General features: G+C 47.8%; 1 protein-coding gene and 1 long non-coding RNA gene across 10 annotated transcripts in view; one reads left to right on the forward strand and one right to left on the reverse strand.

Moving 5' to 3' along the window:
- The window catches only part of PDGFA (platelet derived growth factor subunit A), a 33441-nt gene extending 14938 nt beyond the window's left edge, over positions 1 to 18503 (reverse strand). For 4 of the 9 annotated variants that reach the window (XR_014886730.1, XR_014886727.1, XR_014886728.1 and 1 more), the window contains exons 1-4: positions 17533 to 18501; positions 16441 to 16537; positions 9217 to 9321; positions 6801 to 6988 (exon numbers count right to left, since the gene is read on the reverse strand). Coding sequence is in view for 3 of the 9 variants with exons in the window: in XM_085237192.1 (XP_085093318.1) it covers positions 6801 to 6988; positions 9217 to 9321; positions 16441 to 16537; positions 17533 to 17595 (453 nt within the window). In the remaining 6 variants the exon portion in view is untranslated. Of the gene's footprint in view, positions 1 to 6800; positions 6989 to 9216; positions 9322 to 16440; positions 16538 to 17532 lie in introns of all 9 variants that reach the window. The other 5 variants (XR_014886726.1, XR_014886725.1, XM_085237192.1 and 2 more) reach the window with 2 other exon arrangements.
- Positions 18504 to 18669: 166 nt separating this feature from the next.
- Positions 18670 to 24192, forward strand: LOC146543223 (uncharacterized). Its single transcript, XR_014886731.1, has 3 exons — positions 18670 to 18828; positions 19430 to 19572; positions 20537 to 24192. It is a non-coding gene; the product is annotated as an uncharacterized LOC146543223 (long non-coding RNA).
- The last annotated feature ends 262 nt before the right edge of the window (positions 24193 to 24454 follow it).

Here is a 24454-nt window from a genome sequence, read left to right on the forward strand (position 1 = left end):
CAGCACTTTGAAACAGTTTTCCCCCAAGATAAAATAATTTCCCATTCATTTCATTTTGATGTTTTAAGCAACTCAGTTTTCACATATATCACAATAGACTTATATAGGAACTCTAATCAGCATTGGTTCTTGCAGACTGCCACTTTTAGCATGCTGTTCTGTACATGTTGACCACTGCTCTTAAGCTGAAGGCTAACAACAAAGGCATTCAGTTAGATCATAGCACATTTCCTAGATCACAAATTGTTGTCTTCAGAGTCCTCTGGAAGTAAAGTACTCAACCCTTCAGAGACCTGCATCTGAGTATCAGCCTAGAAAGCTGTAATCTCAGTCCTACTCATTCCTTGCAACGACCCAAGACTTGCTTACAAGGGCTCCCACACTCTGTCGTTAGGTCCAAGGGAACTACCACATGCAAACTAGATCCAGCCTTTGGTTCTTTTTGTGGATGGCTAGCAGGTACGCTGCTCCTCTCTGATCCATACAACTGCATTGCCCGACTTTGTGTTAAAACACTGGCACCCTTTACAAGAGAAGTCTGGGGGGCAAGGTGAGGTTTGATGAAGGAGCATGTTGGAAAAACAGCAGGTCTCAATGCAAAGAAAACCGACACAAAAGAAAAGGAAATTGAGGTTGAGAGACACTGAATGTGAGGAAACCTGAACAGCCCAGAGCCAGCAGGCAGGGCAGGAGCACAGTGCAGGCAGCAGGAGCACCTCTGGGCTGGGGCACAACAGGTCGGTTGTGGGGTGCTGGGCACGGATTGTGCTGAGAGCAACAGGCACGATGGTCACGACCATGCAACAGAAAATGGCACACAGTGGGAAAAGAGCGCTAGACAGTATCTAAAGTTAGTTTACAATTGGGCTGAGTAGGTGGCAACCGTTTGCTTGAAAATGATAAGCACTGAAATGAAATCTTGGCTCCTCAGCTCAACTAGTGATTTGTCTACTGCTTGACAAAAAGGACTGCATCATGCCTGTCCCAGCAAACAGGAAGACAACTTAATACAGGTATGCATTATAAGTGAGATAGGTGAAGGAGCAGGATGAAAGAGGCAGATTGCCTGTAGAGAAATTAAATGCCAAAAAGGTCCAATCCAAGCAAAATCCCCTAAGCAAAGCATTCATAGTCTCCTTGTAATGGTTTACTGGTGTGCTTGGCAGGGTTTCAAAGCTCCAAAATCAACCTTCAAACCATGAAAACCATTCCCTGTCCCTCCCCAAAATGGAACAACAGTCTCAAAGAACGAGAGTGGTGGCTGGAAAAAAACATCACATTCCCAGTTCCCAGAAACTCTTTTGGCTCTTTGGATGTACATAAACTACCAGGGACCTCTGAATGACAGTAACAGAAGTGAGAGCAAAATCCTGGCCTTGTTAAAGTCAATGGGAGGTCTGCCATTGCTTGCACAGAGCCAGGATTTCAAATCCATGTTTTAGTCACCGCCTCTTCTGTCAACAGGATCTGGAGACTATTTTCATTTACCCAGCAAACAAAAGTTGCAGAGAGACAGATACATTAACTAAGATGTCCTCATTAAAGGTATCTTCAAAAACTCTCCTATCTCCATATAAACAGATTAAGAGCTGGCCATGGCATACAAGAATGCTTTAGCCTGAAGATTAACAAAGGGTCAAAGCAGTAAGCTTCAAAATCTATCAGGACCCAACTCCAACAAGTCCTTGAGTGTGAAGAGACCAAAATGTATGGTACAACCGAGTCATCTGGCATGAAAGGATGACTAATCCTTAAAATTTACAAAAACAAACAATAATTAAGACACCTTCATCACCACAGACAAAAAAAGAGACCCAGCAATCACAGAACTGCTTTCAGATCTGCCATGCTTATTACAACTGTTGGAATAAATCAGCCTTATTGAAACTTACACACAACAAAAAAATGTAATCCAACATTTTGAAGTCTGTCCCTGTTTTACTTTGTTTGCCAAACTGAAAGTTATATGCAGTCTCTGTGGCTACTTGGTATCAAACAACATTTAAAAAAAAAAAAAAAAAAAAAAAAGGTGATGCTTTGATAATAGGATCATAAAGAATTCAAGAATTCAAGAAGCAGTTCATATTTCTGGCTTTTCAATACACTGTAGCTACAACACAATCCAGCATACGTTTCACTGCCCTACTTCATGCGAGGCAAGTTGAAGGAATGATGTTTTTCAGTATGCTGTGAACATTAAAACTGCAGTAGCACACACAAGAGTTAAATTGCCATGCTTGTGTCATCTCCTAGCACCTGCTGCCAATTAATGCTGATCTAAAACGATAAAGGCTGCAGATCAGATTTTCAGCGGCTATAAACAGGGATGGCTATGCTAATAGTGTGGGATTTGGCCTTTTGTTACTGTCTGTTTTCTTCTTTGTATTTTTGTCCCTGGTGTTTATCTTGTACACTTACTGTCACATGTAACACCAACTGCTTTGATGGCCAGTCCTCAGCAAAACACTCGTACCAACATCAGCTTCTTCTTCTTGTCATTAATGCAACAGAACTAAAAACCACAACCTCAAATCCCTCCAGAACTCAAGAAGATTACTATATAAGGACTAAGAGAGAGAAAGAAGACATCAGACCAGCTTGGCTAAGTGCTGTGTAACCAATGGTACTGTATTTGATTCACAGCAGAGCCTGTGTACCATTCTACAGTACGGTGTGGTGGTTAGGTCAAAATGAAAATAAAACCTGAAAAACATATGTGGCCTTATGAAACGTCATGGAAACACCTCTCCTAGAGCTCCTGCAGGAGAGAGATCAGGGAGTAACAGTGGGATGAAAACAGCACTGCAAGCACAGCATCCAGAACTGCCCTAGCACACAGCTGACAGTTACCACGGGATGGAACTTGCATGGAAATCTCAGCGTGGAAACTTCCTCACAACACACAGAGCAGCAAAGCTCATGAAGCTGACGGCTAAATACAGGATGGGAAAAAAAATAAAAAATGACAGACTGAGGGCACATCTTAGGATTAACCATTTCTCCCATACAACTCCTTCTTTACCGCCCTCAGTCTGCAAGGAAGACAGAGGCCTACAGGGCATAAAGGCACTGGAGGGGCTCAGCAGGGACCTGCCAAGTCCCTGCATGCTCCAGGGATGGCAGGATGGGCATGGTGCCCACCAGGAGACATGCTGCCAGCTGAGCAACGCTGCCCCATGCACGGAGGCAGGCCGCCCCACAGTCTGGCTGCCACTCACATTAAAACTCCATTTGCAGGGCACTCCGCCAGTCCAATCGCCAAGGGAAGCTCTGTGCGTGGACACTCGGGGATTGCTCTCCTTGCACAGAGCGAGGCCCTGGGTGCTACCACTGCTGTGGGAATGAGGGAAGCCCAGGCAGGGCAGCCCTGTCACCGTGTCGTGGCAGCGGGACGCTGGGAATGCAGTCCCCAAAGGCATGAGAGGCTGAGATTGCTGTGGGGCATGTTGGGAAGATGCTAGAACGCTTCGCTTTATTTGGACTGGGGCTTCCCCTGTTTCTTCCATTCCTAAACTGACCTTCGGTCTCCCTGTCAGCTGGTCCTGCCTGCCACCAGCAGTAATCTTCTGTTAGGTCACAGCTAAAATCAAAGTGCTGCTTACCCTACTGATAGAAGGGGTCACTGAGGAAAAACGTCCTTAAGGCTGCAGACACGACACACAGCCATTTCACATGCACACACCACTGGGTGCTGGGCAGCTCTGCTGAATACCTCCTGTGTTTTTGTCCTTCTCTTCACAAACTCTCAGCAGCACCCAAGCGACAGCTGAGGAGCAGCATCCCTTCTCTCCAGCTCCCTTTCCCCTGTATTAATTTACTGTATGAACATACATCAGCTCAGTGCTGAATACTCAGAAATGGCTGAAGTTGTTATGGCTATGGCCCAAGGAAAAGCAGAAGGCAGAGCTGAGGTGATTTATGTCATTTCTGTGTTTAGAAATGAGCATTGCTGCAAACAACAGTAATACTCAGCTTGGCTACTCATCATTGTAAGCAGGATTTGCTCTGCAATATTAACTGTTTTCTGCCACTCTGACGAAAAATGTGAATAATAATTGTGCTGAATATTACAAGAAACATCCTGGCAAGACTCAGTTCAGAAACCCCCCCAAATAAATTGCAGTTCTGTGCTTGGTAAATATGTGATCTCACTGTGCAGAAGCAACCGAATCTGCAGATGTTACTGAAATGCTTTTGCAGACAGAAGAAGAAATACATCTGTCACAGATAACAACACCCCTGCTCACCAATCCTTGTTACCATTTCTCTATCAGAAGGATAGAACTGCAACTTATTTCTTCCTATCAAAGGGCAACTCCCAGCTGGGTACTTCATCTCACCAACCCACGTCACCAACACCCCTGGCTTGCGGTCTCCCTGCAGCTCCAGTTCCATGAGCCCAGTAGCAATATGCTGGGCACCTGAACATGGCTCTGTGAAGGCAAAGTGAGGACATTCTGAAACCTTATAGCCTTTAAGTCGTGTCCCCAAGAAAGGAATGCCCCAGTACAAGCCCCTCCGCTGCTCCTCTCACACTGCTTCAGCTGTCTCTTAACCTTGAATACAGAGGCCCTCAGTAAAACAAAGAAAACACCCTCTGCTTTAGCCTGTTAGATGATGCAAACCCACTTGCTGACCTTTCTGGGTGAACATTTCTCTAGTGTGAATGGGCCAGCTATGATCTCACTACCTTGTCAATGAAGAGGAAGTGGGGAAAGCCTTTTCAATGTTTAATCAAAAGAGGGCTTTTATACAGTCTGACATCAGGGGAAAATACAAGACAGCTTTCCAACCACATTGCAGAACAGCTGAGAGGCTCTCCAAGAACTCTCCCCCTACCTTTCCAGCGACCCTTACTCTGGGCCAGCTACTTAATGGCATGAGCAGACATTCAGCTCAGAACGTCAGATTGACAAAAAGCTCATAAAACCATCAATTATATCAAAGCTACAAGAGGATATGACTCTGGAGGGCATAAATATGGATCCTGTTCAGAGATTTCTGGTGTGACAGTGGGGTCAGCCTACAACCTTTACAATGAACATCCTGTTCCTGCTTGACCTCTTGTCTACCCCCTCCCCTCCCCCTTCTACTTAATGACTATTTGGAGCAGCCTTGGAGTTTTGGGGGGAAAAAAAATGTCCTCCAAAGCTGACTGACGTATATTGATATCGCTGGTGGCAATATATTTACACAGCCACAAAGAGCAGCTGCTCAGCTCAGACTACTTTTAGCTTGCGCCCTATTAAAATGAACGCAAATCTAAAAGCACTCAAAGCATTATCAGAGCACTGAGTGCAAGATTCTGCATGCTGGGAAGCAGCCCCAGCAGTGAGATCCCACTAAGGTGCTGCCAGTTACAGGCTGCATCCTTGAGGCTTCTAGAGAGCCCCTGGGGTCCCTGAGCAACTGAGGACTGCACAGTCTCTCTCCCCCATGCACTGCAGGGACAGGTCACAAGAACACGGCTACTCAGCCCTACCACAAACACCAACACAGTTCACAGTACACAGGACAACTCTTTGCTGGCCATCTCCAACTGCTTCATACCTATTAGTTGCGACACAAAATTAATTGGAAGCTGAACCAAACCCCAAAGTAACAGCACTAGACACAACACTGAAGCACTTAGCTGTTCAGCTCCTATTACAACTGTAACGCTCCAACTTCTTTGGTTTGCACTCAGCTCTTAGATAGGATTCCAATTTTTTCCTCATTTTTCATTGTTGCTGCAAAGCCCCCACACAGGACAAGCAGCAAGCAAGCGCAGAATATAATTGCTTTCGTAAGAAGTGAGGAAATCTCTTCGGACGTTTCTCCAGCTTATCTGGATGCGAAAACATTTTTCAGATGCTCAGAAAAGAAAACCTGCTCAGATGCCTGCCTGTGTGTATGAAAAACTCTGCATTGACCCAGATGCCACACTTTGTGTTTACAACATACAGCGCTACGTGGGTTAACAGCACCTTCCTCAAGAAGAAATCCATTCCAAGTAGAAAGATCAGAGTGTTGTACTGGGCAATTTTATGTTCAAGAATGTGGGTTGGTTTCTTTCTTTTTTTTCTTTTTTTTTAAAAACAAATTCTGCTCTTAAAATACTCAAAGCAACACGAACTCAGAGCTTTAGCAGTGTAAGTGCTAAGTCTAATCTCCTACATGCAGATGTAAATCAACATTACTTGTTTAAACACTGATAAAAATTAGAACAGAGTGAAGCCTAATGAACACAAGAAATATTTCACATAGTATTTACTGGAAAATTGCAACAGGGATTTTGTCTAATGAGTAAATAAAGCATGAAGCCGCTGAGTCTTCTATCCCTGGGGTAAGATAATTTGAAACACATTTTTTTCAGATCAAAAGTGTTATGTTGTCAAATATAAAAGCCCAATTTAGGCTGCATAATATTTAATTAAGAAAACAGCATTCCACACTGAGATTTTGTTTTTTGTTTTTAATTTTTAAGTCCAATGCCCCTTGAGTCGTTTTATCTTCTTAACTGTAAGATTCGTACAGTTGCGAGATCATGGGAAAGACACAATCAACTTTATTTTCATTACTAAGAGAAGAAAAAACCTGAAGGGAACTCTGTGGAAACCAAATCCAAACCCAAGATTTTCCAGCAATCGTGTCATTTGAAAAGGCCCTTGGCTCACTCAACACAGAGAGGAGCATAGCAGCCAGCCCCCTTGCTAAGAGGATGGGTATTAAAGATCCAGGTCACGCAGAACAGCCACGACTCCTGAAGTTCCTACACTTACGAGGAGGTTCTCAGTGCTCTGCAGCCCCGCTCTGCTCACCTTGACACTTCTGTGATGTATCCGTGAGGGCTGGCATTTCACACTGCTGGTGTTGCAGCAGCCAGTGCAGCGCTTCACCTCCACGCACGGCGGCCATATCAGGAAGTTGGCCGAGGTGGGATCAATCTGACTCCGAGGTATCTCATATATCACCGTCCGTGTTTTGCAGACAGCCGGGATGGCTTCCTCTGTGAACAGAAGAAATGCACGCTTCCAGGTGAACAGCTGCTCTCACCTCAGAGCACCCACCTAACGCACACTGCCAATTTATGAGCGGCATCCTTAGCCCGGGGTGAGACAGTTCTCAGCAGCCAGCACTTCCCAACACGCCGGTGCCGAGCACTGTTTGCCTACCACTGCACTGTGGGTGCTGCCCTGGGGGAAAGCTGGACTTGCTCCCGAAAACCCAGCCCTAAAATGCATGATGACAGAGGCCCAGCTCCCGGCACAGTTCGGAGTATATATCACTAGGTAAGGCAATCCTGGCTCTTCAGAAGCGACAGCAAGAGGCTTCCCTGCCTTAGCCAGTCCTCCCATACAGCCTCATAGCAACTGCTGAACAGCAGCTGTTATTTTATAGTACTGGGGCAATCGCTGCACACATATATTATCACACCAACATGCAATACCTGCCAAATGCAGCCACAGAAGCTGCACTGCGGGTATTTTTAATCACACTCAAATTGGCTGAGCTGGGAAACAACCCGTGCCAGCTTGAAGCTTCTGAGTCTTGAGTTTCCACTTCCACAACCTTAACATCCTCATATGGAGTCTGGTCCACACGCCATCAGCAGGCAACAGCCATTTTGTTCTAATCGAAAGCTCTATGCACACTGGGTTTTCTTTTGTTATTTTTGAACAAGGCAAAACCACAAGAGTAGCATGACTGAGGAACCTGCCATGTCATTTTCAGCTAAACAAGTTCACTTCTAGGTTCAGGTAAGGTGAGCTTGTTGCTGGCAGCTTCAGCCACACGAGCACTAGAACAAGAGGAATCATAGAGTCATAGATTGTTTGAGTTGAAAGGAACCTTTGAAGGTCATCTAGTCCAACTCCCTGCAACAAGCAGGGACACCCTCGGCTCCGTCCCACTGCACTGCGTGATTGCTGTCATGAGAAATCCAAACCACGCATCGTTCTCAACCTAGGGACTGCCTAGGAAGTCAAACTGGTAATTTAAAACGGTCCAGAAAATAATAGCAATCTCAGGGATAGCTCATTTGGTGGTCAGCTCTCTGAAGGCAGCTTGGATGTTTTGCCTTTGAGTGGAAGCAGTGATAGCTTCGGGTCATTCGGGGCAGGGAACTGTAATTCTGCCTGCACTTCTTCAGTTACTCCTGAAGCACAAGAAGTTCAGGCTTGGCCTGCACTGTAACATGAAAATCCAGGCCTGGTTTTTAAAGAGGTACGTTTTGGTCATCTGAACAGAGTGAAAATTCTTCTTCTCAATCCCCAGTGCCATGAACTTGACAAAATCAAAGGATCCAATATAGCAAGGTAGCTGGCAACTCCTACACGATATTGAGCATATACAGTTCCCACTGACTGCTACGGGGAGGTATCCAACACCTAGCAGAGCAAGGTGCCAAGTGCAGCAGACTGTTTCAGAACCGCTGCTCTCCAGAGGCATTCAGTGTGACGAGCATCTTGCCAACTCACACTGCAAATCCATGCCAACAGCATGCTGTGCTACCTACTGCGGGCAACCACAGCTCCATGTTAGAATATACTGACTCTGAATTACCTTAAATAGATAAGAACGTGGATGCTTTCCACCGTCAAGTAAGATGGTCAAACAGATCTAATCAGATGAACAAGCGCTGCTTACAAAAACCGCTCTAACATTCCTTAGCATCTCTTTAATGGGGGATCTGGGCTTTACTGGATTGCCTTCATTAGTGTTTAATAAGAAAAAAATCCCCTGTAAACATGCCTGGTGCTCAACACAACGACGAAATGAATGTCCCAGTGTTTCCATCAATGGCTTTTAATTTTTCGGATAAACTGTTTTTTCCTTTTGAATAAAGAGTCAAGCTGTTTCCTTTTGTGGAGCTTCTGTACTGAAAACTCTACCAACTGTTGATGTTTTTTTTTAAAGCAAACGGCTGTAGTTGTTCCCCACACTATGAATTATACATTGAATATCACAGCGTTTTCTAACCAAGGTCTAGCTTTGTAACATGCTGCAACAAGAAAGTGAATGTAAAGAATTCGTGCTCGTCTGTCTGCTACGGACAACCTCCACAAGACAGATTCTGGGGCAACAGCTCGTTTTGTGCAAACAGAAAAGCAGAAGCTAGAAATGGCCTTTTTTCCTTTTTGTGCACATCCCATTCTTCCAGTGAAACGCACTGCTTGGCTGACCAAAAACACCCCTCTGTTCTTCCTCCCCGAGTACAAATAGCTTGTTTCTTACCAATGCTTCTTTTTCTGCGAATGGGCACAGGACGGTTCTCTTGCACATGTTTAGCAGAATGAACACTATAAGACCTCAAGTTTGTCTCTGAAACATCATCATATCCTGGAAGAGGAAACAAAGTATTAAACCTCAGCAGTGTTATTAGCAGGAATGTTGCTAACAGAGCTGTTCCATACATATAAAACAAATTGTCCAAATTGTGCTGCAGTTAATCAAATGTAATTCCTATCAACACAAGGGTATAAGGCAGGGAAGACATAGACATGAAACGCCACCTATAAGCACGCACAGCATAATTTTAACACCCGTTCTACTGAAAGCCCCCTAAAACAGCACGCACTCTGTGATACAGAACTGTACCTAAAGCAAAACACATGCACTTGTTATCTGAAAGGCATAGTAAAACTTCTCTTACTGGAAAGGTGTAGAAATAAGATCAGCAGTATTTCATAGGAAATGTTTCTTATGAGAAGTTTTGTGAACTCTGGCATGAGGCTACAGTAGAAAACAGTGCTACACACCCAGCAGCAACAATGCTGCCTCTGTACATTTTCTCTAGCTTGGTTTCCACGACTGTACCAGGACAGAATCAAAAGCACAAATAACTAGCGTGGCTTTCCTTTTAGCCTCTCCGTTGCAGAACAAATCCCCTGTGAAGTATCCTAACCTTTGGAGGGGCATCTGAAGCTACTGCAAACTCTGGGACTGCATCCAGGCTCGTCTTGTTCCCTAAATAAGCCTACCACATGGGTTAAAGGGCCATGAGAAAAAGCAAAGACTGAAAACTTGGCATTTAATTTATCATTACAAAAACAACAAAATAACTGCTACAACTATTTGGTTTTGTTAAGTGAAACAGTCCAGGTCGCGTCCCATGCAGTGGGGTTCTGAAAACAGCAAGCACAGTCTGCAAACAGTGGGTCAGGCAGACGTAAGCACGCCGAGGACTGCGTGCAGAGTTCAGTACAGCAAACTAAGATATTTAGCACTCTGCTTCTTAGAGTGCCCTCCATAATGTCAATGGACAGTTTCAAGGTTTTGCTGCCAGTTCCAAAGAAAACGGCCAAATACACCAAAAAAAATGTAAATGGTTTTTACATAGCACTCAGTTACACTCTCTCCATGTGAGCAATGCCTACATCCCTCCGTCTTCTGCACTGTCACGCTCCCTGCTTTCAGTTCACTTTGCATGCACAGCTGCCTGTGACTCTGCAAGTAGCTTAACCTCTGCTTTATTAGTAACACTCTTCATAAGAGCATGCCCTACACATAAACCTGCTTCTTCCCTTTTTCCTCCAAGAAATCCTGCCCTAAAGAGATGCAACTCACGGAACAATCTGCAGAGCTGGCTAAGACACGAAAACAAGTATCTCCAGCATCTTAAGAAGAGCTCTAAGCCTGAACATATAGTATCACTATTTGGAAAACAGTAATGTATGTATCTGAAACAAGATTAAATGGGAGTCAAAAAAGTAGGGCCAGGAAGCCCCATCAATCCGCTTTTCCTCATCAGTAGAGCAGATCCTTGTCTGAAATATGCCAGTGTGAAATCCAGAGTTTCAATCTACCAGATAAGTAGGTTCCTTCCACCAATGCAGAGCACTCGCTTCCCATTGACTGCAGCGGGAAATTTTGGAACCAAACAGATTAGCTGACTGTGGGCCTTATTTGCAATCCCAGTCTTGTAACATACCAGTGACTAATGCATTTTATTTCTACTTTTATTGCACCCCATACTCCACAAAACTCATCTGTGGGGTAAACAGAATGGCTTGTCTGAGGTCCCACAGGAAGTTTGCAACTGAGCTGGGGAACGGAGCCAGGTCTCCTGCATCCCATTCCAATGGCAGCGAGCCATCCACTTGACCCCAAACGGTGTTATGCAAAATGAGGATCCGTTCTGATCTTCCTCCAGCCTTTTTCTGCTTCCTAACGCCCAGCCACCCAACACCTTAATGCTGACGTCCTTTTTGGCAAGTTCAGGTTGTCACAGCCTCTCCCTCACTTTGAGGCAATGAAGTGATACTCAAAAGAAAGCAGCAGGAACACTGCTCAGTGCGAGATCCAAGCGAGGCTCAGAGCAAGAAGCATCTCTGTGCACACTCAAACAGAGTTTAAAAAAGATTAAACACAACACTAATGCTGCTAACCCTAAATGCTCAGTGGGCACAGCCATCTTGCTGAAAAGAGAAGCTGCCAATGATGCCAGCCTGAGCCACAGGTCCTAATCCTTTATTCAACATGCTGCCATAGCTTCCTTTTAGCATGACTGATTCCTTGCTTTCTTGTTTAAAGAAAAGAGTAAGACTAAAGGAATAGTATGATCAGTTAACCAATATGTTTAGCCATGTGCTTATATCTAACTGCTCAACTCAGCTGCAATTAGCCATATTCCATCATCATGTTTATAAAGCAAGATGACATGTCGAGGAGCATGTGTTGCTTATAAGACGACTCCTAAGGTGAAGAAGGCCTCTGGCTCATGCTGTATCTCACTGTCTCACTACATATCTTAGGCATGTATATCATTTTGTAAGTTCACATCTCGTTGTGGTGGTTAAAAAAAAAAAAAAATTAAGTCGTTAGCACAGCAAACTGCCAAACAAGTTCCAGTCAAACCCCAATGCATTATGCAACACAAATTGTATTATTTCTATCGCCAAAGCAGTGATGCTGCTCTTCCTTCTTTAATAAACAGCATTACAGAGCACATGGTTGGTGTCAGACAACACTGTAATGCTAAAGGCACTCCTTCTCCTCTTGACCCCCACTGGCATTTGGAAGTAGTTCCATTTCCCAATGAAGTCCAAAGAAAAATCACTGCACTGAAAAATCAGAAAGACAGTTTTGGATTCCATATATCATGCTAAACAGGCAGACAGAAGATTTTATTGCACTTCATTAAAACAATGATGCTAGAGTAATTACAAATAACTCTCTCCAGTCTGACTTTAAAGAAACCCAACGCCTAATCTACAACCTGCCAAAAAGATTCCTCAACAAACCACACCTTAATTTATATCAGCTTTTCCTACCAATGTATTGACTTGAAGTTGCAGGATAAGGTCCTTCCAGTTCTTAGCAAAGAAAATGAGGTTTTATGGGTGCTGAGCACCTCACAAAAAGAGCCTGAGAGCAGAAAGCTCAGGAATGGGCAGTTCTTAGATTAGAAATTGAACACTGCTTGTCACTAAGCAAAGATGGAGGATGCTGCACCGTGCCAGATTAATTAAGTTCTTTTTTAACATTTTAATAATAAAAAAAAAATGTTTTCATGGCAGCTGATCAAGAAATTTCTCTGTAATCTTTCATGTACTGACAACATATCAATGCTGGGTAGAAAAACTCTTGCAATCAGCCTTGGTCAATCCATTAGTGTAGCTGAAATTGTTCTTTTTTGTCAGGCTGGCATTTTTCCACTAGGTCATGGAGTATAAATCACAGAGCTCCTGCGACATTCTGCCAATACGTGATTACTCTTCTCCCAAAAAAAGCAAGTGGAGAGCATCCTGAGACTCCTGTTACTTTCTATTTGTCATTTTATATTTTCACACTGCCATCTCCTTCCTGAGCAACTTTATGTGCGAGGTACAGTCGCCAACATAAGCAGCCCTAACACGAACCCTTCTAGATGTCACTTGGATGTACATCCAAGAAGAGTAGGTCCAAGATTTCTAGTACCAACTGCAGGAGCTGGGGAAATTCTCAGTCTCCCTGCTTCCAGGAATTTGGTGTAAGGTACAATAAAGTGAAATGGTCTGTCTTACAAATCGGTCCTAGAGCCAGAAAGCCCAAGGCAACGTCAATCTGTTTGATCTCCTTTCTGACTGATGCAAAATAAGCCCTCCTGATATTCAAATGCAGAAATAGAGGTCATTAAGTTTTCAACTTTGATCTATTAAAGGAAATATAAGTAGCAGCCTGCAAGGTCCTGTTTTGTTTAGGGTTTTTCTTCCCTCTTCTTAGATGGATCTACCAACTGTAAGGGAAGAGGAGCATTCTCCACCTGCCTCAGAAAAGCAGAGGGTGTAGGAGGCAGATGCCCGCCTCTAACATGCTTAAGAGGTGCAAGGCAAGCTAACAGCACATTGTAACATCTCTAATTGGTGCACCACCCCAAAAGCCACAAAGTCAACAGAAGGTTTTCCAATAGACTGAGCACTGGGACGCAGCCCACAAACTGTTCGTTTAGAAGTTCCTCCATCAGCGCAAAGCTGCTCTGCTAGTTCTTACTCACGGGCCGCCCCATTCCCGTGGCCTAAGCTGACCCTGCGGTTGATGCCCTTAAACCATGCAGTGAAACACACTCAGCCCAGCTTCCCCAAGCAGGGAGACGACTGGGGAAGTCTGTTCCCAGCGGGAGGCAAACATAAGAGGTGATGAAATGAGCTCTGCCTCCCACAGGACAGATGGGAGAGGTGAAGCGCGAGGAGAGAAACCACGCTGCAAAGCCAAGGAGAGCTTTCAGAGGCGGAATGTAGGAAATGCCCCCGTTTTGGTGAGTTAGACTGCTAGTAGTAAATCTGAACTCTGCACGCTGCAGCTGCCTACTTCCTGGGATCGCGTGTGCTTTCTGTTTTAAATAAGGTCAGCTTCTGCTCTCCATCATGCCAACGAACGCCCAGCACTGACTCAGATCCCAATGTTATCTTAACATACAAGGCTGTTTTCTGATGTGAATGCAGCGTTTTCATGCTGCCTTTGCAGGGGTTTCTCCTCGGATCGGACATGCAGCACCAGGCTCTGACAAACTGGCCTGGATTGTCTTTTTATGAAAACAATGATAAGCTCCATGTTGGGTAGTGTTTTTCTTTAAGTAATACGACAGATGGTCTGGGGGTGTCGTTTCTAATTTTATGAAGGGGGTTATCAGTCATCTCTGCGCTACAATATAGCGACCAAATCTGTCAGAATACAAGAAAAACCTGCCCACTCTGACTTACAAAACTTACTTTCCCAATTAAAAATGCATGCTTTGCATGGCAGGAAAGAAAACGACTCTTCTTCCTTCGTTTTCCGCAAGATTCTGCCTTGTTACTCAATAATATCAGACATTTTCTGCGTGCATGCCCCATCCTGCAAACTCTTTCCGTAGAAGATCATTCTTAATTCTCAAGTCCACCCACTGAGTTTAAACAGGGCTACTCACAATGAGAAGGGCTGGCAGCACCATGCACTGAAACGAAGGAGAAGATATTCACTAGAGTGTTTAATTCTGTTCCTTAAGTCAAATCAGTACACGCCATAGGAGAGAAATACAGCTACTGCACAGGCCCTCACCAAACCAGCCCTTCCCTAAATGCAACGACAGCCCTAAAGAAACACACGTATTTCAGAAAGATCATCTCACCAACAGCATTCAAAACACAGCTGATCTGCTAAGCCAAGCCTGTATTACAGACAGTAAACAGGCCCAATCCTGTTAGCTGAAGAAAACACAGTAATTCCAACGTTGGATTAGTCACTCTGATAACCCCTCAGTAGGCATTACTCACAGCAGCAAAGACCGTGCCCAGAAAGCATACAGGCAGGTAGGAAGGAGCAGCGACTGCCTGTGGAGATCCAACCCTGCCTATGCAGCTCAGCATGTGTGCAAACGGAGCAGGCACAGGCTGAAAGGCCGAATATTTTATTTTTTAATATTGTTTTGAGTTCATGTCTTAAGGCATTACCATTTCACATTGAAATAGTGAAATATGTATGCCTCGTTTCTCCAATGGTTTCTAAATTGACACATTGCATGGAAACAGCAGAACGAAGCTGTAAACTCGCGGCTGACCTCTTCAGTTTTTGGTCACACATCCTCTGGTTAATATTTGCCACGAGGTAAATAATTCTTTTCTGAAATACATTTCTCTCCCCTGCTACACGCACTGATGGATTCAGCTCCCGCCACCACTTGTCTGCTTGTCTCAATGGAGCCCTGTGAACTTTTGCTCTCCTTTAAAAATGAAGCACGGCCTATCTGAAAACGCAGATGTACTCTGGTAGCTACAGAGCACTGACTCAAACACGGCATTCCAAAATCCCAGCGCTCAGCTCCAGCCCTTCTGCAGCACGGCCCTCCTCTGATTTCAGCAGTAGCACACTTGTCTGGTCCAAAGCAGCATTCAGTGGGGAGATATGCACTGCATCCCCCTCCTCCGCTGTGAAAGCTTCTTTAATTGCACCGATGATGGAGCGCCGCTCTCCAAAAATATTAAAGCAATGCCAACAGATCTGGTAATTACTAATTGGTCTCTATGGTAAAGTATTGCGCAAGAAAGAAATACTCTCATTTTCAGTATAATGGGAAACTCTGCCCCCTAATTACATGAAAATTGAAAGCTATGTCTGTAAGACACCTTCTGAGTGTGCTGTCCTCCTGCTCCTTAATGCAGCACTACACCAAAAGGCGATGAGTTGCACTCTAGAAGGATCCTGCAACTCTGAATGAAGGTGACTGAACCTGGCACAGCCCTTACAAAAACACACAGCATATGGTTTAGAAAGAGATGGCCCCGTACCAATGCAAGCAAGAACTCATTCATTTCTCTCCATGTTTGCTCCTCAGAGCGATGCGGGTTTCCCTTGGGCACATCAAAGGCGTCGGGTTTATCCTCTCACAACTAAGGCACGAAATCACCAGGAGCAAAGTGCATCCAGTGAAACCAACGATAAGCCAGCCGGCAATCCTGTGCTGCTCCGTCTGATTTACTGCTGCAACGATCTGTTTGAACTGCACGTTCTCACTACACCCATTTGCATGCCTAATGATGCAGAAAATAACCCCGCGCTATTTTCTTTTGGGGAAAGTGTGTTTGTCAGGGTGAGCTCCACGCACAGGTTCCTGCTCAAAATCAGTGCGGACAGTTTATTTTCCTTTTAATAAAGCCCAGCACTTGAAGAGACATTACTTCATTCATAAATATTGTTTCAAATATTTTAAATACCTCTAGGACAGTAGTTTAAAGATAACAGAGCAATGCAAGAACAACAGCACCCTTACGGAAATTCTTCTCCGCCGAGAGACGGAGAGCTCTGAAAGCACTGAGGGTCACCGGGTCCCCCTCCACCCCGAACCCCACGAAGTTTGAACTCCCGAGCGGCCCCGTGGCCGCCGCCTCCCTCGGCAGCACAGCTCCCCGCGCGGAGCGGAGCGGTGCGGGGCGCGGAGCGGTGCCTCCCCCCGGGGCGGCGGCGGCCGCCGGCGCGGAAGGAAGGAGGACGGGACTAATTTACCTACGGAGTCAATCTCCAGGAGGCGCTGCAAGTCGCGGATGCTGTGGATCTCGCTGTGCGCCAGCCGCTCGATCAGCTCCTGCGGGATCTCGGCCTCCTTCAAAGACACACACACACACACACCGCGGGTCAGCGCGCAGCCCCGCGCGGCGCTCCGCGGCCGGGGGATGGGCACGGGAGTTCCAAGAGGGCGCGGGGTGCCGCGGGGCGCGTTTGGATCGAGCGAGGAAAAGATTCGCCCCCGGCTCCGCCGCCTGCCGGAGCGCACCCGCGGGGCTGCGCCACGGCTCAGCCGGGCACCTCGGCGCGGTTGGGCTCCGGGCTGCCGGGCTCGGTGTCCGCCGGAGCCGCGCCACTTCTCCCCGAGCCCCCCCGCCCCCGCTGGGAGCCCACCCGCAGAGCCGCCCGCCGAAGTTTGCCCGAACGGGCTGAAAGTTCGCGGCGGCCCCGGCTCTACCGGAGCGGGGAGGGCTACCGCAGCCCCGGGGCCGGGGAAAGTTGGAGTCGCCCCGCAGCGCCGAGCGGCGCGCAGCCCCCGCCCGACGGCACCTGTAGCGAAGCCCGGGACGCGGCCCCACCGATCGGCCCCCCCCGGGCCTCACCCCCCGGTCTGCGTTCAGCTCGGGGTCCGCACCCAACCCGTGCCCGCACCCCGCTCGTGCCGTTCCCGCAGCGCTGCCGGTGCCGCGGGGGCTGCGCGCTGCGCTGTGCGCCGCGGGGGCGGCCGCTGCCGGGCGGCTCCGCTCCCGCTCTGTTTGCAAATAACCGCAGCCCGTTTGTACCCGGGGGGCGTGAATCTCTTTATTATATATCCTATAAACATGTGGGTACGCATATATATCTATATTATTTTTTTTCAAGCGCAGCCAACAGCCCCGGAGCGGAATGCACGGTCATTCCCCGTGCCGATGGCACGCACGAAATGGCAACTTGCTTTTTTGCCTCGCGGGGCTGGGCGGGTGCCTCCGGCCGGGCCGAGGCGCGGAGATGCCCGCGGGTCCCAGGTGGGCACAGCCGCAGCCCTTCCCCGCCCCGAGCCCCGGCTGCGGCGTCCCCGGGGCACCGAGAACGCGGCGAAGCTCTCGCACCTACCTCGCAGGAGGTAAAGGACAGGTAGCCAAAACCTATCAGCAAAACGCAAGCCCAGGTCCTCATCGCGGTCTAGTGCACTTTAGATACGGAGGGAAGGCAACGCTGATGGAGAGGAGCTGCAGGCCGGCTCCTGCCGCGCAGAAATTCAGTACCATCCCTCAGGGGAAAGGCAGCAGGGTGGCTTCGGGGGTCCTCCGCATCCAGGGTGGCTCGGGGCTGCCTCGGGGCGGCGGTGCTGGAATTACGGCGCTGCCGCTGTTTGTACGTTCCCCTCCAACGGGAGCGCGGCCGCTCTCCTTTCTGCCGCTCTCGCTCGCTCCTCTTGGCTCTTAGGACTAGACCAGCCGGTACTTCTGCATATTTGCTTAGATCAGACCAAAGTGAAACCCAAGGAGTCGATCCGGAGCGCAGCCGAAACGCCCATCACCTGTGTGGGGCGGCTCGCCCCCCTGGCGGGCGGCGCTGGGTCCCGCCTCCCCCCGCGGCCGCTCCGCGCCGGGACCGCCGGAGCTCTGGATTTGCCGGCGTCTCCCCCCGCCCCGCCGGGCCGCCCTGCACCCTCTCCCCGCTTTTTTTCCTCGCAAAAAGGGCGAAAAATAAAATTACTGATACGGATCGAAACGCTTCTCTCTTTGAGAACGATCCGCTCGGGGTTGAGGTTAAAAAAATGGAATTAATGAATAACAGCAGCGATAAATCGGAGCAATATTGCGAGATCTCGAGGGCTGCCTTGGTGCAGTTCCTTCCTCACTTTGCACGGGAGAAAAAAAAAAAAAGAAAAAAGAAAAATAAAGGAGGAGGAAGGAAGGAAAAAAAAATTATATATATACATATATATATATATCTGTCTCTACGCAAGAAGATTTAAATCCCACGGGGAGCGGAGACGAACTGCAACTCCGGGCGGAGGGCGCACTCCGAGCTCGCAGCAGCCGGGCCTGTCTGCAGCGTGCGGCCGCCGGAGCGGCATTTAGCGCTGCGCGCTGCCAGGCGCCTCCCCCGCCCCTCCTCCCCGGTACTCCTCACCAACCCCACCAACAACAAGTCGTGGCGTGGGGGCCGCCAGCAGCTGCAGCCCTGCGAGAGGGGTCTGCCCACATGCAAAAGGAGAGGGGGGGGGGAAGGAGGGGGAAAGAGAAAAAAATGAGGAGCCGGAGCAGTGCTGGGGGTTGCGGGGCTCTCTGCGGCACCGGGGCGGGGGAGCTGCTGCGCAACAGCCGCCGTAACCTGACGGGATCCACCTTGTGCCCCCGCTGCCTTTTATATAAGGCGGAAGAGATCGCCATGATCGCGGAGGTCTTGGGGTTATTTTTATTTTTTTTAATTGGGGGAGGCTCGCCTTTGGCAGAAGGGGAGGGGCAGGGTGGCAGTGGATTGGGGTTGGGTTCTCTCTCTCTCTACACATATATATAATTATTTTCGCAGCGTAGCCTTCGTTGCAAAGGAGAAAGCACTCCCCCCAAAACCAAATAAGAGCGAAAGGCAGCGGGCGCCCTGCGGCAGCGGCTGCGCCATACGCGAGTGCGGGGCTCCCCACCGCGGCCGCGGAACCGCTGCGCCCCCAGCAGCGGGCGGGGCGGCTCCGCTCCTCTCTCGCATCCTCCGCCCTCCCGGAGCGCCGATGCCCCCCGTTCTCCCGGCGCAGATTGGCACAAGGTGCTGCTGCTCCCTGACATCTCCCTGAACTCATTGTGATTTAAATAACGGCCCTTTCTCATCTAAACAAAGCATCTTAATAGCAGATGCAAAGAATTCAGCTCATCTGAAAATCCAATAGCATTTAAGTGGATTAACTGCAATAACACAACTGAGGAGTGATACTATCCTTCATGGAAGACAATAGACTGTAAATGCACAGCCAGGGAGACTTATCCTTTCATCTCTGAATTTCCTTCAGCATTTCAAAAGCGAATGCTTTCTAGAAGCCCTGGAGGGCTCTGCGCGCTGCTGCTTGGACATGCTTCTAGGAAACAACCTGTGCTTTAATGGGCACTTTGCAATTGCATAGAAGTTCCCACCAAAACAGAAGTGGCCTTTCAAGTACGTTTAATTCTCCCTCGTGATGTCATGTAGGCTTACAGGGTGGTCTGCAGGACCACAACGGGGGAAAGAAAAAGGTGGGGGTTGGAAAGGGAAAGAGATGTAAAAGATTTGGAAGCACTTGAGAAAGGAGAATGTTGAGAGAACGTTGAGGAAGGAGAATGTTGTTTTCTTTCTTTTTCTTTTTCTTTTTTTTTCAAAAAAAAAAAAAAAAAAAAAAAAAAAAAAAGGAAAACGCCGAGCCACTGTGGAGCCATTCTCAAATGCCTTCTGAAAAATAAAATGAGGAGCTCGGGGTGCCCCAGCCGGGCGCTGCGGGGCTCCCCGGCCGCCCCCACCTCCTGCACGGGGTCAGAACCGCAGAGCAAAAAGCGACGGCTTTGGCTAAAAAAAAAAAAAAAAAGGAATGTCTGCTCTGCGCTTATCAGTTCTTTGAGCTAAAGCGACAGCTCTTACGGTCTGTGATGTCATAAAAGCAATAATAACCAAACGGGGAAATAGAGTCTGGCACCGAGCATTTGTGTGCTCCTCTCTTTCCTTCTTCCACTGGGCGATGTGCCTGGGGTCAGCAGTGCTGGAGCCCTCTCTGGTGGTACTCCTCTATGAAAGCCATAGAGATCACTCTTACGTGATGTTGTTAAAAAAATCGATGCAGTTTTGGTTTTTCCAGCTCTTCCCTCTCTTGATGAGAAGCATACTGCATCGGCGGCTCTTCTGAATCTGTCATTGCAGAGCTCAGATAAGCATCTCTCCTCCGGGTCCAGTTACACTAAGAGTAGCTTTTAACATCAGGCTGTTCATATGGATTGTTGCAAATATTTGATAATAATGCAAGATATGTAGGATCCCAAAGGACCAAGGAGCAGGGAACACAAATAAAATTCACACAGGATCTGCAGGCGGATTTATATTTGGGCTGTCTGTCTGATTATGAAACACACCATCTCCTTCCCTTTTGTTTCAGAGACAAGTGCAGACTTTGTGCCATGGAAGTCCGAGTCCTCACAGGAGTGCAAAATCATCACAAAAACCAGTCCTGACTTCTGCATGTCACCTTCTTGCAGTCAGCTAGTCTATGGAACACGTGTGCACCAAACATGAAGGTTCCTTTTTTGCATAATACCTGTAACCACGGGGTGGTATTTATAGGCTGAAAAGAAAATCCATACAAAGAACAGAGCGTCAGAAAATCATGTTTTGCACTTCTTTATTTATCTGGAAACAGCAAGCAAGATGTCTCATTTGTCTCATTTGAAGCACACGCTGCTAGAAGCCCCTCAAATGTCAGGAATTATAATGGAATTACACTATGACAGAGTGCTGAGGGAGGATTTCTAGGGTTTGCACAGCGCTTGGTTTGGGGGAAGGAATGCGGGCGCTCCTTGACACGAAATGCAGCTCCATCAGCAGCAGCCGTGTGTTCTGCGAGCGGTGACGCACGAGGGCAGGGTGCCCCACATTGGGCTCCCAGCACCGCCTGCTGAGCTCCATTCAGTCCATGCAGGCTTTTAGAGGCATGAGGAGCTCCAGCTGTGTGGGACCAACTGGTGTCTCAGAGCAAGGAGCAGTGGCTGTGAGCACAGGCAGGTGGGAAGTCAGGGCACACCGTGGCAGGGAGAGACGTTCCCGTTTCTGCAGCGTTTGGGTTGAGGGCTGGGTCGATTTGGAGGAGCAACCTACTTTACTGCAGAGGCTGCGTGGGGCTCGGTGTGCTCTGGGGTTGTATCACATCACCTGACGATGGACTGAGAGCCACGAGTGTGCTGGCTCTGGAAAGAGACCACAAGAAATGCTCTCGGCAGTTGAGACCCACACCACGTCAGTGCCTCGCAGGACAACGCCAGGGATATAAGTTCAGTCCATAACCCCAGGAAGCTCACCCACTTTGGAAGGTTTCTCTCTGCTTTTGACCATTTTGTTGGCCTGAGTTCAAAGGGACACGTGCCACGGGAAGGTTTTCTTCCCTCCTCTCAGTTGCCACCTGCCTTCAGGAACAGGCACAGAGCTGTCACAGGTGCAGTGCAGAACAGGCGGTGGTTTACAAAGCAGAGTGCTGACAGCAGGCAAACCACTTCTGTCCTGACACCTGGCCCAGAAACAGCAACAGGAAAGCTGCAAGGAGAGCAAGCAGGAGAGCTGCTGTTCCAGCACCACAAAGACTGTTTCCTCCTTTTCCAGCTCTTCCTTTTGGATCCTTATGCCAGCTCCGTCTTTCTGGCCAGGCTTTGTTTTCTTTGAAACTTTTCTTGGTGTGACTTTCCAGATGCTTTCATGGTTGATAGTTTTCTTAAATAGAAGTGAGATGCAAATCTGTTCCAAGGTTTCAGCTAAGCAGGGTGATGAGAAGAGACTCAGAAAGACTTCACAGTGTCCCTGCAGGTGAGGAGAGAGGTGCCCATGGCCTGTGCCACCTGTGCACCTTGGCATTTGAAGCTGCAGTATTTTTGGAGAGGGTTTGCTGTCCTGTGAATGGGGCAGGGTCCAATAAAGCTGTTGCACTTGTCCCACATTGACTTCAGCAGGGATAGATCCAGCTCTCCCTGGAGAAATGCCCAGGTTTTGTAGCAAAGGCAGTCAGTAACACTCTGATGCACACTCCCCCTGCCCTTCCTACCGAGCTGTTCAGTTCTGAGCGACATGAGCTTCACCTTCAAGGCTGAGTGGGACCAGCAGCCCTGCCAGCCTGGGTAGCAAGATACCATGCTTAGGCATTGAGCAAGGGCTCCTGCATACCAACACAGCCCGCTATTTTGGTGGATTAGGTACAGTTGTTCTCCACTCCCCACCCCAGTGGGGTGGTGGAGTTGCTGCAAGTTGGAGATTTCGTCTGCCTGGTGGTTAGAGCTATTAAAAATGGGCTGTGCTTTGTCAGTAATGCTCAGTCCATCCGGCTCAATAACTGTAACTGTACCAGTGCAGCTTAGGGTATCCCACACTGAAATGTGTTGTAAATGCCAGGAATATGCTGTGGGCTCAATCTCCAGAGCCCCGTGCATGGTGTGCATTTATCCTCAGCAATGTGGGTGTAAAACCCTTCTCTTCTGACTCAAATCAAAGCCAGTCACAGGGATTCTGTGGAGGCCATCCAGGATGTAACTCAGCCATGCTAACTACCATAAAATTGTGATATTATTCTTCATTGTTTGTAGCTTGGAAGCCTGTGGAGGCCTAGCTTGGAGCAGTCCATTTTATTAAGCTCCATCCAAACACCATCCAAACACAGTGAGATAGCTGTTCCTCCCAAGAATTCAAATTCTCAAAGTGCAGGCCGCTCCGTTTGTGTTCTGGTATCCATGCAACCTTGTTGCTTCTACAACATTACACATTTGTCCTGTGAGATTCCCTCCCTTACAATAAAAACTCACAAGAGTGATGCACGTGCTCTCAGCCCGGCGCACACCAGAGGCTGCAGGACCCAGCCGTGCCCAAAGGACACAGGAGGTATGAAGGCTGCCCAAGTGGAATTGCTAATTTATTTTGAACTGCAGATGTTTGCAATGGCTGTGAATTTTTCCTAATTGAATTTCTGACCCTTTTTGTCAGAGAAACCCAGTTAATAGAGGAGAAGGAGAGGAGCAAATGGAAAGCGTTTTTTTTTTTTTTTTTTTTTAAAGAAAAAGAAAACAGGCAAAAAAGAAACCGTGCTGCAGAGCTCTGTACAGTTTTTCTTTTCATTTTCTTCTTTTCATTTTCTTCTTTCGTCTTCTAAAAATATAGCATCCTTGTCCTCACATGGTCTCTGAGAATGCACACAGTTGGAAGGGCCATGCATGAAATCTCCAGCTCACTGCAGTGTCACGCAAAGCCCACCCTCTCTGAGCACCTCCATCCTCTCGAGGCACTCTGCCATCACAGACCCACTGGCTGTGGTGAGCAGAGCAGAGCAAGAAGGCCGTGCAGTGGCACGCAGTGCTCAGCAGAACTGCCCAGGGAACTCAATGCTCTGCAGTGCTCACCCTCAGCACTAAATGCTTATGCAGTGTCTCACTAAGAGCTGCAGAAGCTCTGTAGCCACAAGGCACATGGTTGGACATGCAGAGGGATGTGGTGAAGACCAACAGCCCATCTTGTGACCGGGGCAGGTTGTGGATGAGCAGATGGGAGCAGCTGCTTCCTAACCCAACCGATCTGTCACCTGCAGGCAAATTTTGGTACCACCCCGCTGCTCTCCAGGAGCAGTAGAGCTCTCCCAAGCACACAGTGGTCCCATCGCTTGGCTGTGCCACTTATGGATGTCTTAGCTTGGTCCTACTAGCCACTGTTCCATGTACAAGGAGCATGTTCTTGCACATGCTGAGGTGCTGGGCTACCGAGGGGACATGCGCCGCATTTACACCAAAAGTAAATCTCTCAGTTCTCACAAAAACTGAAGTGCAGAGTCATCTTCTCCATCCTACTGAATGTAGCACTAGTTTGCCTTCCAGCATCAATTTGTGATGTGGTGCCCAGCAGCAGAGATGCAGAACACCTTCCTTCTTGGAAATCAGTGAGAAAGGCTCTGTTAAACTAAGCGTAGGCAATGGCCCTTTAAGCATTGTCTGTTTAACTGTAGCGCGATCTCTCCTGCACTCGAGTGCTTTCCATAAACAGCAAGTCATCCTGGAAGGGGAGGGAGAGGATGATAAATAATCCTGTTATTCATGCGACTGCGTTCTTTCATGAAACTGGGAAAAGGCAAAATAAAGTGGCGACTGTGAGGCTGAGAATGAAATCCAAGGCGGTGGGTTGTGTCGCTGCAGTTATTTTGGGCTACAAGAAAATCTGAGAAGAGAAAGGTGAGCAGGAAAGGTTTTAAATTCCAAGAAGCAAGCAAAGAGACGAGGAATAAAAGAACAGTTTTTTCTGCATCCCTGCTTTGTGTCTGGGATAATAGCTAGGGCCA

Source organism: Meleagris gallopavo, chromosome 16 (genome assembly GCF_905368555.1).
Source record: "Meleagris gallopavo chromosome 16, MGAL_WU_HG_1.1, whole genome shotgun sequence".
NCBI classification, from domain to species: domain Eukaryota; kingdom Metazoa; phylum Chordata; class Aves; order Galliformes; family Phasianidae; genus Meleagris; species Meleagris gallopavo.